The sequence below is a fragment of the Lithobates pipiens genome, unplaced genomic scaffold (genome assembly GCF_037356315.1).
Source record: "Lithobates pipiens isolate NorthernLeopardFrog02 unplaced genomic scaffold, aLitPip1_a1.2 Scaffold_3, whole genome shotgun sequence".
Taxonomy (NCBI): domain Eukaryota; kingdom Metazoa; phylum Chordata; class Amphibia; order Anura; family Ranidae; genus Lithobates; species Lithobates pipiens.
Window position 1 is genome coordinate 192,166,904 of NW_027507790.1, and position 13,112 is coordinate 192,180,015.

The window sequence follows — 13,112 nt, forward strand, 5'->3', positions numbered from 1 at the left end:
CTTAAGGAAGGGTTATAACTTTTTTCCCCCAACATCTGTGTCTCATTGTGGATATTTACCGTCATTTCTTGACCCATAGCCAAACAGGAAGTGATAGGAAATCCCTGCAAATTAAGAGAATTGGGGACTCCCAGGTCACCAGAACTAGTGTCTGCATTGGAAGATTTTCCCTCTTACTTTATTACTTTTTTGGGGACAATCCACATTTTTTTTATTTTTATTTTTATTTTTATTTTTTTAGCTTCCACTTTCAATGTGAATGATGAACAAAACAAATAGAGGGTGAAACAGGTACACAGACAGCGGTAAAAACTGTCAGTTGTCCTAATACTCTAACCAAAGTTTTTCTTTTAGTTATACTTTAACATCACCTATTAGGTATAAATAAGCACATTTAGCAGAACTCCCAAATGTTTCCAGTGTCTTGAATTTTAGAGTCTGAAATTGACAGCACTTAGCAAAGCGGAATCAGACAAATATGGACAGATTTCTGGATGGGCTTTTGGTAACACAGGCTGAGAATTACATTTTTTGTCTCATGTACACTGGACCTTTTTGGCTTCAGATTTTCTTTCTACAGTCAAACTCTCCAGTATGTTATCCTATGTATCCATGCACACATAGGCTGTTATCAACTGTTTGTGCCTCAAAAACCCTGGTCACCATCGTTTAACTTTTTTGATCCCATTGAAAAAAAAAATGTATAAACTCAAATGCTAAGAAAACTCTATTGCAAAAACGTTGAAAAACTCACTGCAAAGCTACTGGCGTTTTTATAACATTCAGTGTGCATGAGGTAAAAAAGTAATATTGTAAGATACCCAGCATTCCATGTGTAGCACCACACTTTGCCAAATGTGGTTCATTGTGTAGCTACAGGTAGCTATAATAGATCCTGGAGTCAGCTTTCTAACCCAACAATTGTTTGGGTTAATGTTATCACTGTGGATCAAGGTGACCTTGCATCAGTTTGTTTTTGTTAACCGGTTTACTTGGAAACATACCAGACAAGTTTTATCACCCAAGCTATCTGCTCTATCATCTTCCATACACCTCTGTTTGATAGAACATTATCATTTCTCTACCATTACTACCCTTTGGGGTCTAAAACCTAGTACACACAGGCTGAATGTTGGGTGGCATCAGCCAGTTCAATAGAAACCAGCTGACATTCGGCCCATGTGTACTGCAGCTGGTTCTACAGAAGCTGGCCAATCGGCTGGCTTCTGTCGAAGGGGCATGACCGAAAAAGGTCTGCTGATTGGATTCCGATCAGGGGTTGCAAGGGTTAAAGGAAAAAAAAAATAGTGTGTACAAGGCTTAAGAAACTAGCCTTTTCCTGGTTGTACAGAACAGAGCATAGGCTCTTTAACCACTTGCTTACTGGGCACTTAAACCCCCCTCAGTCCCAGACCAATTTTCAGCTTTCAGCGCTGATGCACTTTGAATGACAATTGCGCGGGCATACAACACTGTACCCAAATGAAATTTTTATCATTTTTTTCCCACAAATAGAGCTTTCTTTTGGTGGTATTTAGTTACAGCTCGGAGTTTTATTTTTTGCTAAACAAACAAAAAAAGATGCAAAAAAAAAAATAATCATGTTTTAATAGTTTGTTATAAAATTTTGCAAACGGGTCATTTTTCTCCTTCATTGAAGTGCGCTGATAAGGCGGCACTGATAGGCTGCATTGGTGGGCACTGATGGGCTGCATTGGTGGGCACTGATAGGCTGCACTGGTGGGCACTGATAGGCATAGTTAAGGCGGCACTAATAGGCACAGATAAGGCGGCACCGATGGGCACAGATAAGGCGGCACTGATGGGCAAAGATGGGCACAGATAAGATGGCACGGATGGGTGGCACGGATAAGTGGCACGGATGGGTGGCACGGATGGGCACTGATAGGTACCACAGATAGATGGGACTGATGGGCACTGATAGGTGGCACTGATAGGTGGCTCTGATAGGTGGCACTGCTGGGCACTGATGGGCGGCACTGCTGGGCACTGATGGGCGGCACTGGGGTGCAGCACCTTTGAGGCAGATTGGGTGGCACTGTGGGTGGCACTGTGGGTGGCACTGGGTGGCACTGTGGGTGGCACTGTGGGCACTATGGGCACAGACGGGGGGCACTTACTTTTACTTTATACTTCAGGATGGCACTGCGGGAGGCAGGTGGGCACTGGCAGGTGGCATGTGGTGCCTTGCATTGCTGGCCGTGATCGGGACTGATGTCCCGATCACGGCCGCCGGTGATCGGCTTTTTTTTTTTCTCCTCGCGCTGTCAGCGCGAGGAGGAATAATAGCCGATTACCGGCTCCGTTCTATCACATGATCAGCTGTCATTGGCTGACAGCTGATCACGTGATAAGGGGTCGGGATCGACCCCTTGCACAGATCGGTGATCAGGCGAGTCTCATAGACTCGCCGATCACAGAGCGCGCCGTGCGCGCCCCTCAGGGGGCGCGCAGGCCGCTCGTAACCGGGACGACGTCAATAGACGTAGTCCCGGAAATCTAGGTCCGCGCTAATGCCGTCATTTGGCAATAGCGCGGATCTGAAGTGGTTAATCATAACAAATAGGTTATATGCAGCTACCTTCAGGTGATTGGCTGCTGGTCACTACCTGAAGATAGCTGCATATAACCTATTTCTAGTGCTCTTTACTGTACAATAGGAAAAGGCTGCTGGGGCTATCCCCCTTTAACTCCTTGCACTCCCAGCTAGCCTCCATTTTTTTTTTCTAGTGTTTCTTTTATGGAGGTTTTTCTCCTAGCCTATTCCATGATGATTCTTCTATCAAGATTCCGACTGCACCATAGCCACTGCTGATTGTCCTGTAGCTTCTGGCTTAATAGACTCCTCAGCAGATTCTTGGTGGTTTGTACCCAGACCCCCACCTGGGGGAACATGTGGGGCTAACCTGTAATGTTGCTTTGTGCACTAGATCCTGCTTTGGGCACTTCACTTGACACATTGTCCAATGCACAGAGTTAGCAACAGGGTGCTTTAGAAGTCCAGGGTCATGGTTACTTGGGTACAGAGCCCTGTCCCTTAAGTAGACCCATGCAAGGGAAAGCCCATCATAGAGAATAAGTCCAAGGAGGGGTTAATCCCCTGCTAATCCTGTCTACATGGTTTGTGTTGAGTACAGGAAAAAAGCATTTTGCCTTGGGTGCCCTTCTTTCTTTAGACCCATTGGGGTACATGGGGAGCTGGCACCACTCTGGCTACTGCGTCTGCACACGTTCCCCAAGGGGCATCTAGTGTGCCTGGGCAAACCATGTGCTCCTGTACCTCTGTGGTCCGAACGCTTTCTGCTGTACACCCAGCCTTTTCTTCTTTGCGGGCTAGATCTTGGACCAGCGACATCTCTCTGCTGGGGTACGTTACAGGCAGCTATTATTGCAATACCTGGGTTACTGCGGCCTACATGTGCTTAAAACTGTGTGTCAGGGTCAGGGTCTGGGTCTGTGTTCGGCTGCACTGTAACAAGCTCCCGACCCCCTAGACCGGCTCGTGTGATAGTAGATGGAACACTAATTGACTCAGTGTTCCGTCTATCATACAAGGTGGTCTAGGGGAGCGGGGCCTTGTTACAGTGCAGCCAAACACAGACCCTGTTCCGTGACACACATCGGGATCATCCATGGTGAGTCTGTATTGATGATGGGCATGGTGAGGCGGCATTCATGGGCAGTGTAAAGCTGCAATGATGGGTTCAGTGAGCCTGCACTGATGTGTAATTATATGCTTTATGTTAATATTGTTAAAGTAGTTGTTAATATTTATTTTTGGAACTTCATTCAGCATAAAACATTTAACAGTGTAATTTCATGAGATAATTATGAAGGCGTGTTTAGGGGTGGACTTAGGGGAGGGGTTGGGAGGGGCAACTGGTGGCAAGTAAGGCCGCATACACACGGGCAGACTGTCTGTCCAACTTAGTCCGCTGAAACGTGTTTCAGCGGACAGTCCGCTCGTGTGTGGGCTTCAGCTGACTTTTTCAGCGGACAGTCTGGCGGACTAAGTCTTTCGGAATTTCGGTAATATTGTCCGTCCAACTTTGGTTTCAGCGGACAGTCCACTCGTGAGTAGGCTAGTTGGACGGACTAAGTATGGCGCATGCTCAGAAAGGATTTACACGGCCGAAGGTTGCATTGCAGTGTATTGGACGTCGTATTTCTAGTCCCGTCGTACGTGCTGTACACGTCATCGCGCAAGCTTTCAGCGGACTGTCTGTTCATCGTGTGTGGTCAAGTCCGTTCATTCAAAAGTAGGACGGACTGTCTGTCGGATTGTCTGACGGACTTAGTTGGCCAGACAGTCCGCCCGTGTGTACGCGGCCTAACTCTTAAGGTCTGACTAGTGCTTCAGGACAAATTCAGGAGTTCAGGAGAAATTTTGAGCCACGTCAACTCTTATTTTTTTTTTTTATTATTTTTTTTTTACTTCACAATTCAACTTTAAACTCTCTACTTTTTTTGTATATTTTTTTTGTGCCATAGCCAGTAAGTGCACTTTCTTCTTATTCTCTGCTGATGGTTAAAAAGAAAACCATAATAAGTATACCACTTTTTTTTTCCACAGCTTGACCACATTTTATCTCCACCGCCTATGCAGCTGCGTAAATGTAGCACCCCCGAGGTCTCTTTCAAGTCAGGCAAGACGGTTAAATACAAGACAACTCTCAATGAAGATGGCAAGCTTTTGAGAAGAGGGAGTCTTGGAGGAGCTTTAACTGGTAAGAGGCCAAATATAGGACATTCTGGAGAATAAGTTGCGTGATGTGGTCATTGTTTTTTGTTTTTGACCTGTTTGAAATATAACCATGTCATGTTTGATTTTAACAACCTTAAAGTGTAACTAAAGGTGAAACTTTTTTAGTTTTGGATAGTGGAGAGGTCTTAGAACACCTGTCAGTTTCTATTGCCGTCTGTGCCCCCGTTAGGGAGATTTACCCTCTCTAATTGTCCTGTTCTCATCAAAAGTGAACGTAAAAAGGTTCCAAAGTTTTGGATTGACACAGAGGTAATGGTGAAAAATGAGTTCCTCAAATTGGGATTTTAAACGGACCACAAACAGTAATCGTTGACTCTGATTGACTGACTGCTTTTCGGGCTTCCCTTTCAGCTGACTTTACATCTGCCCCCAACAATATGTGTTTTTTTTATCATCTTGATTTTTTTTTGTTATTAATGTAATTTGTCCTTTGTATATCAATAAATTTGTAATTTTTTACTATTACTGTTTGTGGTCCGTTAAATCCCAATTTGAGGAATCCATTTTTCACTATGTATTCGGGATGTGGTCCACAAACTGCATAGTCAGCTGGCTGTGGCAAACATTCTTTCTGACAGAAAATGTAATAGTTTGGAAATCTTCCAATGGGGACACTTGTTGCGGTGCCGCTAGTGATACCCTGGAATTCCCTCACTTTGTAGGGATTTCCTATCGCTTCCTGTTTTGGCTATCGAACAGAAAGTGAAGGGAAATCTCCCCAGTGTAACACATACGGTAATGAAACATGAAAGCGTTTATAACCCTCCCTTTCCAAAGTGAAAAAATGTTGCCTCTAGTTCTACTTGAATTGATCATTGTAGTACTTCATGCCACAGAAAAATTTAAACGCCATGCTAGAATGTTTTGGATGGTTGCCTTTTATACATGTATATTTTACAAATAAGGTTAACCCCATATAAGATGAGAAACGGCCTTCATAATAAAAAAAATGACAAAACTGTATTAATTGAAAATATAACACATTCTTATCAAGACTAAAAATGTATTAAAACCATCAAGGTTGGAATAGTTCCATGCTATACATGGTATTAGTTACACTTTTTTTTTTTTTTTTTTTAACAATAGTGAACTTTATTCAAGGTCAATGCATACAGGTCAGCTTATGGTATACAGTCATTCAATGCTAAATATCTATGCACATACATCAACAGAGTACAGATCATCACATAATGGTCATGGACAAGAGACGTGCTTGGGAACCGGACAGCTTACAGACATATTTGCACAGCCTAAAAGAAGCGCGGGGGGGGGGAAGGAGTACCAATTGGGGAGAGGCAAACCATGTAGGGTCCGAGAGGGAAAGGAGCACTAGGGGGGGAAAGAGGGGGGGGGCAGGAGAGGGTGAAGGACGGGACAAGGGCCAGAGGGGGGGGAGGGGGAAGCATTAAACACCAGATTCACGTTTCTCGCCTCCTGCCGCTGAATCATAAATCCCCATCTGTGTCAGGGGGAGACAACTCCAACGACAGGGAACCCCACGAGTCTATCCAGGAGGACCAGATCTGGTCGAATTTATGCAGACAATTTCTATTGACATATGTAATCTTATACAGTGGTAGAACAGTATTCAAGGTATTTCTCCAAGCGGTGATGGTGGGCGGGAGCTCGGACCTCCATTTCAACAACACCTCCCTTCGGGCATAGTATGTGGCAAAGGCCACAAACAATTTCTTATATTTCCCAACAGTATGGTCATCTATCAAATTTAAAAGCAAAATTTCGGGTTTCAACAGGAGGGAACTTTCAGCCGTCTGATTAATATCAGCTAGAACCTGTTCCCAAAATCCTTGTAGCGCGGGGTAAGACCATATCATGTGGATAAAGGTGGCCTCCTCACTTCCACATCTAGCACAGTTGGGGGACCTATCCCTGTAAAAAGCTGCCAATCTTTGCGACGTATAGTAAGCCCGGTGCAAGAATTTCAGCTGTATAAAGCGGTCCCTGGCTGAAATCAAAGTCGAGACGTAGGACGAGACACAGGACTCCCAGTCTTCTACCTCAAGAGACGGTATGTCCCTTTTCCATTTAGTGCAGGGGTCCTCAAACTACGGCCCTCCAGTCGTTCAGGAACTACAATTCCCATCATGCCTAGTCATGTCTGTGAATGTCAGAGTTTTACAATGCCTCATGGGATGTGTAGTTCTACAACAGCTGGAGGGCCATAGTTTGAAGATCCCTGATTTAGTGTATAACTTGGGCAGTTTAGGTGGCCTAGAGGCTGTCGGATGAAAGTAAATTGTGGAAAGGGGAGCCATTAGGAACTTGGTGGTTAACAGTTTCTCAACGGGGTCCGTCCCGAGAAGCACCCCACCCGGGAACTGGTGTTGGAAGGCATGCCTCACCTGTAAGAACTGGAAAAACATCCAGTTCGGCAGATTATATTTAGTTTTAAGTTCCGGAAACGTACTCAGCCTACCCCCCCATCACCACATGTTTCAAGGCCACTATCCCTCTTTTAGCCCATACCTGTAGGTCCGGGATACCATGAAAGTGGGACAGATTAAGGTTACCCCACAGAAGCATATGAGGGGAGACCACCTCTGAGGTCTGATGTATCGTCCCAAGCTCGGCCCCAGACCCTGACAGTTGTGCGCATCAGGGTAGTGATGTTGGGATGTGCTGTGACACCTCGGAAGATCAGGTTGCTTAGGGCAGCGTAGGACCCCAGGATTGCGCCCTCTAGGGTCACCGCTGGGTTGTCCCTCAGCTGCGAGAACCACCACCAAGCGGTTACCAACACCGCCGCCCAGTAGTAGTGATGGAAGTTGGGGAGGGCGAGCCCACCCTGCCCCACTGATAGTTGCAGGGTGGACAGCGCCAGATGTGGCACCCTGCCCAACCATGCAAAGGAGGTGACTATAGACTTTATTTTGTTAAAGTAGTTCACAGGAATCTCAATCGGGCTATTTCTGAATAGATAGAGTAACTTCGGTAGGAATACCATTTTAAGTAGATTCACTCTACCAACTGGGGTCAGGGGTAGCGACTTCCAGTCCATGCAATGCCTGGAGAAGTGGAGCAACAGCGGGTTCAGGTTGAGTTCCATGTACCTAGCCATCGGTCCACCCATCCATATCCCTAAGTACTTAAAACTATCCACCCAAACTAGCGGATTCTGCATAGGAGGCCTAGGCCCGTTAGGGCCTAGGGGGTAAATTAAGGACTTCTCCCAATTGACCCTGATGCCCGAGTAAGTTCCGAAGGATATCTTCTCCTCCACCACTCCCACCCGAATTCCCTTAACCGTAGGTGCGTCGCGAATTCTTGTGGCCAGGGGCTCCACCGCCAAGGCAAAAAGCCCAGGCGATAGTGGGCATGCCTGTCGGGTACACCTTCCCAGTGGGAAGGCCCGTGAGAGGGAGTTGTTGGTGCGTATACGGGCACTAGGCGAGGCGTACATCAAGCGCAGCCACTGGATAAACACGGGTCCAAATCCAAATTTCCGGAGGACAGCCCAGGGGAATTCCCATTTTAAAAAAGTTGGTGATCGCATTTGGAGTACCTAGGCTTACTGCTGGACTCCATGGAGGCAAGAGTGTTTCTCCCTTCAGACAAGCTGCAGACTCTCAGAGCCACGGTAAAACTGTTCATGACTCACAGGTGGTCGTCGCTATGCTTCTGCATGCGAGTCCTGGGACTCATGGTGTCCTCCTTCCAGGCAGTACCATATGCCCAGTTTCACACCAGAGTCTTGCAGAAGGAGATCTTGAAGAAATGGGACAAATCTCTGTTATCCCTGGATCGGCAGATTCAGGTGAGCCAGTTGGTCAGGGATTCCCTGCTCTGGTGGCTGAGGTCCCTGGCACTTAGGAATGACTTCCCAGACGGAACTCTGAATTGGACAGTGACCACAACTGACGCCAGCCTAACTGGCTGGGGTGGAGTAATGGGAGTTCAGTCGACCCAGAGCCTCTGCTTGTAGGAGGCATCCAAGTTACCTATCAATGTGCTCGAGCTGCGAGCAATCAGGCTATGTCTCTCCACATGGTCGATAAGACTTCGAGGGCGTCCGATCAGGATCCAGTCAGACAACGCCACAGCGGTGGCATATGTCAATCAAGGAGGAACAAGAAGCTTGGCCGCCGCACGGGTGGTTGCTCACATCCTTCAGTGGGCAGAGTGACATGTACCAGCCCTATCGGCCATTTACATCCCGGGAGTGGAGAACTGACAGGCGGACTGCCTAAGTTGCCAGATGCTGGACCCAGGAGAATGGGAGTTGCATTCGGAGGTGTTCAGGCTACTGTGCCTGCGATGGGGCACTCCAGATGTGGATCTTCTGGCCTCCTGTCTCAATTGGAAGGTGCCGAGATTTGTGTCCAGGACAAGAGATCCTTGGGCAGACGCGTCAGACGTGCTGTTGGCTCTGTGGGGTCAGTAACAGCTGATATATTCCCTTTCTCCGCTAAAACTTATACCACGTCTGCTCCACAGAGTGGAGGCCGACGGGATTCCAGTAATTCTGAGTGGCCCCAGCGTCCCTGGTATGCCTGGTGGCGGACACCCCCTGCCGACTGCTGTTACGAGAGGACCTGCTGTCTCAAGGTCCGATTCACCATCCTGCTTTACCGTCGCTGGTTTGAACGGCTTGGCTATTGAGAGCCAGGTGTTGAGGAACCGGGGCCTTTCGGACTCGGTGATTCCAACTATGTTGAGAGCACGGAAATCTTCTCTGAAGATATATCAACGTACCTGGAGGGCCTATATCTCCATGTGTGAGGAGAAAGGATGGCGTCCGTGCTCTTATACTATATCCAGGATCCTGCTGTTTTTACAGCAAGGAGTAGACCAGAAATTGGCTTTAAGCACCATTAAAGGACAAATATCAGCTTTTGGCTGTGTGTTGTTTTTTTTTTTTTTTTGCAACCCTTGACATCTCACTCTTGTGAGCACTTTTGTTCAAGGGTCTGACATGTAGTTACCCCCATGGGATCTGAATCTAGTGTTATCAGCGATTCAGAAACCGCCATTTGGAAAATGGCGAGATCCCTCTCTTGACCCTTTCCCAGAAAGTGGTCTTTCTAGTGGCTATTACCTCAGCCAGGAGGGTTTCAGAACTGACGGCCTCGTCTTGCAAGTCGCCCCATCTGGTTATTCACAAGGATAAGGTAGGGTCGACATTCCACATCAATGAAGACATTGTGTTACCATCTTTGTCCTAAACCGACACATCCTAAAGATGTGGCTCTCCATTCCCTGGACGTGGTCCGAGCTCTGAGGGTGTATTTGTCGGCAATGGCTCCCTTTCGGAAGTCAGATTCCTTGTTTGTTTCGGTGGCTGATCCAAAACAAGGCATGGCAGTCTCGTCTGCCACCATTTCCAGGTGGATCAGACAGATTGTAGTACAGGCCTACGCCTTGAAGGGGCAGGGGCGTCCCTTTCCAGTCACGGCCCACTCCACCAGGGCGATTGGTACGTCTTGGGCCTTCCGACATCAAGCGTCTGTCGCTCAAGTGTGTAAAGTGGCAAAACTTGGTTGTCTGTTCGCACCTTTACAAAATTCTACAAGGTAGATGTCAGTGCATCGGTTTTTCTGCTGTTTCCCACCCCTCGTTTTGGCACTGCTTGGGGACGTCCCAATGGTCTAAGAAAGGAGCTGTGTCAGTCAGTGAACATAAGAGAATATAGGATTTTTTGTACTCACCGTAAAATCCTTTTCTCTGTAGTTCTCCGACTGACACAGCACCCTCCCCTCCTATTTTTTTACGTTATGCTGCTTGTTGATGTACTGAGGCTGCAGGAAGCAGGCTGGTGGGTTGTTACCCAAGGGACCGCCCCTTGGGCAAAACTAGAAAGTTCTGGTTTTGTTATAACATGTTAACTTGTTCTGCCTAGTCCTCTCCTGAAGGTGGCGTAACAACTCGATGGTCTAAGAAGGGAGCTGTGTCAGTCGAACTACAGAGAAAAGGATATTACAAAAGTACAAAAAATCCTATTTTTGTTGCCAGCTGGACATGGGATGAAGTAGTCACAAAAGCTAATGCTTTTCTGTCCTGGGTTATATATACTGTACAGTTCGGACATGCATCAGCAAGGTGGGTCATTACTTCTCTCGGGCAAGGGGAATTTCTTTTATCAGTAGGTACCTACACATCACTGTCTTCCCCCTCACATCAGTGCTTTTATGTTTTGTCCCGAGAAACCAATACTTCCAGTTTGTAGCACTACGATCGGGTTCTCCACTACATTCCGAAATGTTCACAAAAGCGCATGCCCTATTCCTTACTTTTCTGTGAACCCAAGCCAGTCATGTCAAGGGATACTTGAATGACCTTCTACTTAGACTCCTAAGCCACAACCTTTTAGGCCAATGTCCAAAGGATGATTCATGGTTCAATTCCTTGAAAGCTTTGGCTGGTTAATAAACCAGCTCTCACACTCCCATTCCAATTAGAATACCCAGGCCAGAATTTCCCTTCCTCTAGAAAAAAATGTCCCACTGGCAGGTTCTTGGCTCCAGACGGCATCCCTCAGTGTTTCCTTCTATATGAAGGTTCTGGACCCGATTCTTTCCGCCTTTGAGGAAGTTCCCTTTTCCCAGTTTCACTCCGGGATCAATAACTCGGCACTCTCACATCATGGAACAAACAGATCCACTTTAGGATCACCCTATACATCTATCCAGCCATACAAATCTTTCCCTTGCATGGGGGATCCCAGACTCTGCCCTGGAGTCCGTAAAGTCATTCCTTCCCATGCCCTGAAAGAAGGTAACAAGGGATGCCAGCCTTATTGGCGGGGTTTTGGCAGTCCTATATTAGTCTTATTTTAAAAACACTAAATTACTAAATGGCTTGCATATCGATTTATATGTAATATGTTTAATTATATTTGGTTTTCCATTTAAGTGAAGCTTTGATTTTAGGCTCATGCAGGCAGGCTTTTTTCTGATATTCTCTTGTTTCTGTATGTATAGCATACATACAGCATGCATACTGTGTATGTGTCCATATAAATGTGTAGTCTGTTGCTTGTATCTCTTACAGTATCAGGGGAAATGGTGGTGTTATATTAAATATCCATACATTTAAACCTACCGTCTTTGGTTTTAGTACTGTTGATCAAAAGATGTAGATTTGATTGTATGCTTGTACTGAAGAAACAAAATTACCACAAAAAACAGTAAAATTTGCTTCAGTGAATAATTCACTACACTACTGTGTTCTATTGTTCTGTCTTCTATTACTCACGATATAGTTTTTTGTAACAAATACATTTAGTCCTTATTTAATTAGTTCTGGCTGCCTAAATATTACATAACATTCACGTCAAACATTAAGGTCATTATATTTTTGAGAATATGGAGAGTGTAGACCTGGTAGAAGGATCTCATTGCCAGAGTTGCCCATTAATAAAAGAATATAGTAAGGGAAATATGGATGTTCTGAAGAATATGCTGATCTTCTCTTCAAAAGTCTGGGAATGTGATCACATGTCAGTGCTGATCCTCTTTTAACAGGGGTCACACACTCAAATGTCCAGGCTTTGGTTGTGTAAACATCACTGGAAGGAGCCAGGAACAGATTTTTTGTTTTTTTTTCCCCTAGAAAGACAAATATTTTTTCGAACCCATCATGACTGTTAACATTTTGTAGCTGTAGGTTAAAATGAACTTGTGCTAACCCACAATTTACTTCCCACCTTGCTCCATCCCATTCACCATTTTGTTTTTTAAATCGCTCAATGCTGCTCTTCAGTAACATGACTCTGCCTTCACATGTCCCCCTGCTAGTGCCCCTTCTGTTAGCTGGGTATGGTGATCCAGTGCTGCAGGCAGGCCTACAGCTGTAGTCACTGCCCCACTTATGATTTCAACAAACTATGCTGGGGTCTTCAGGACCTGTGAGGAACCTATCTTTCGACAGCTAATAGGAATTGTCCGCATCAATAGACAATGACACGAAGACCCAAAGAAGTAGCCTCTTACTCTTGAATGAATGAGTGACTTGTATAGCGCTACCTATGCGAACTGAATTGCCTCAGGGCGCTTTCTTGCCACCAGAGTCCATCTGCAGCTTTGCGTGGTCCTTTACCCTGTAGGTGCCTGACACGCTTACAAACACATACAACATTGACATACACATACACACACATTAAGGCAAATTCTTTTTTTAGACAAGGTCTAATTAACCTACCAGATTTATTGTTTAATTTTGGAGTGTGGGAGGAAACTGGAGTACCCGGAGGAAACCCACACAGGCACAGGGAGAACATGCAAACTCCAGGCAGATGGTGTCGTGGTTGGGATTTGAACCAGCGACCCTATTACTGCTAGGTGAAAGTGCTAACCACTACACCACTGTG

The 13,112-nt window shown here is 46.0% G+C and overlaps 1 protein-coding gene across 2 annotated transcripts in view; it reads left to right on the top strand.

Annotated features, from left to right (window-relative positions):
- MAST4 (microtubule associated serine/threonine kinase family member 4) overlaps window positions 1–13,112 on the top strand; it is an 831,319-nt gene that overhangs the window by 225,975 nt on the left and 592,232 nt on the right. For both annotated transcript variants that reach the window (XM_077462654.1, XM_077462655.1), the window contains exon 2: window positions 4,595–4,748. In XM_077462654.1, coding sequence (XP_077318780.1) covers window positions 4,595–4,748 — 154 coding nt within the window. The remainder of the gene's footprint in view (window positions 1–4,594; window positions 4,749–13,112) is intronic.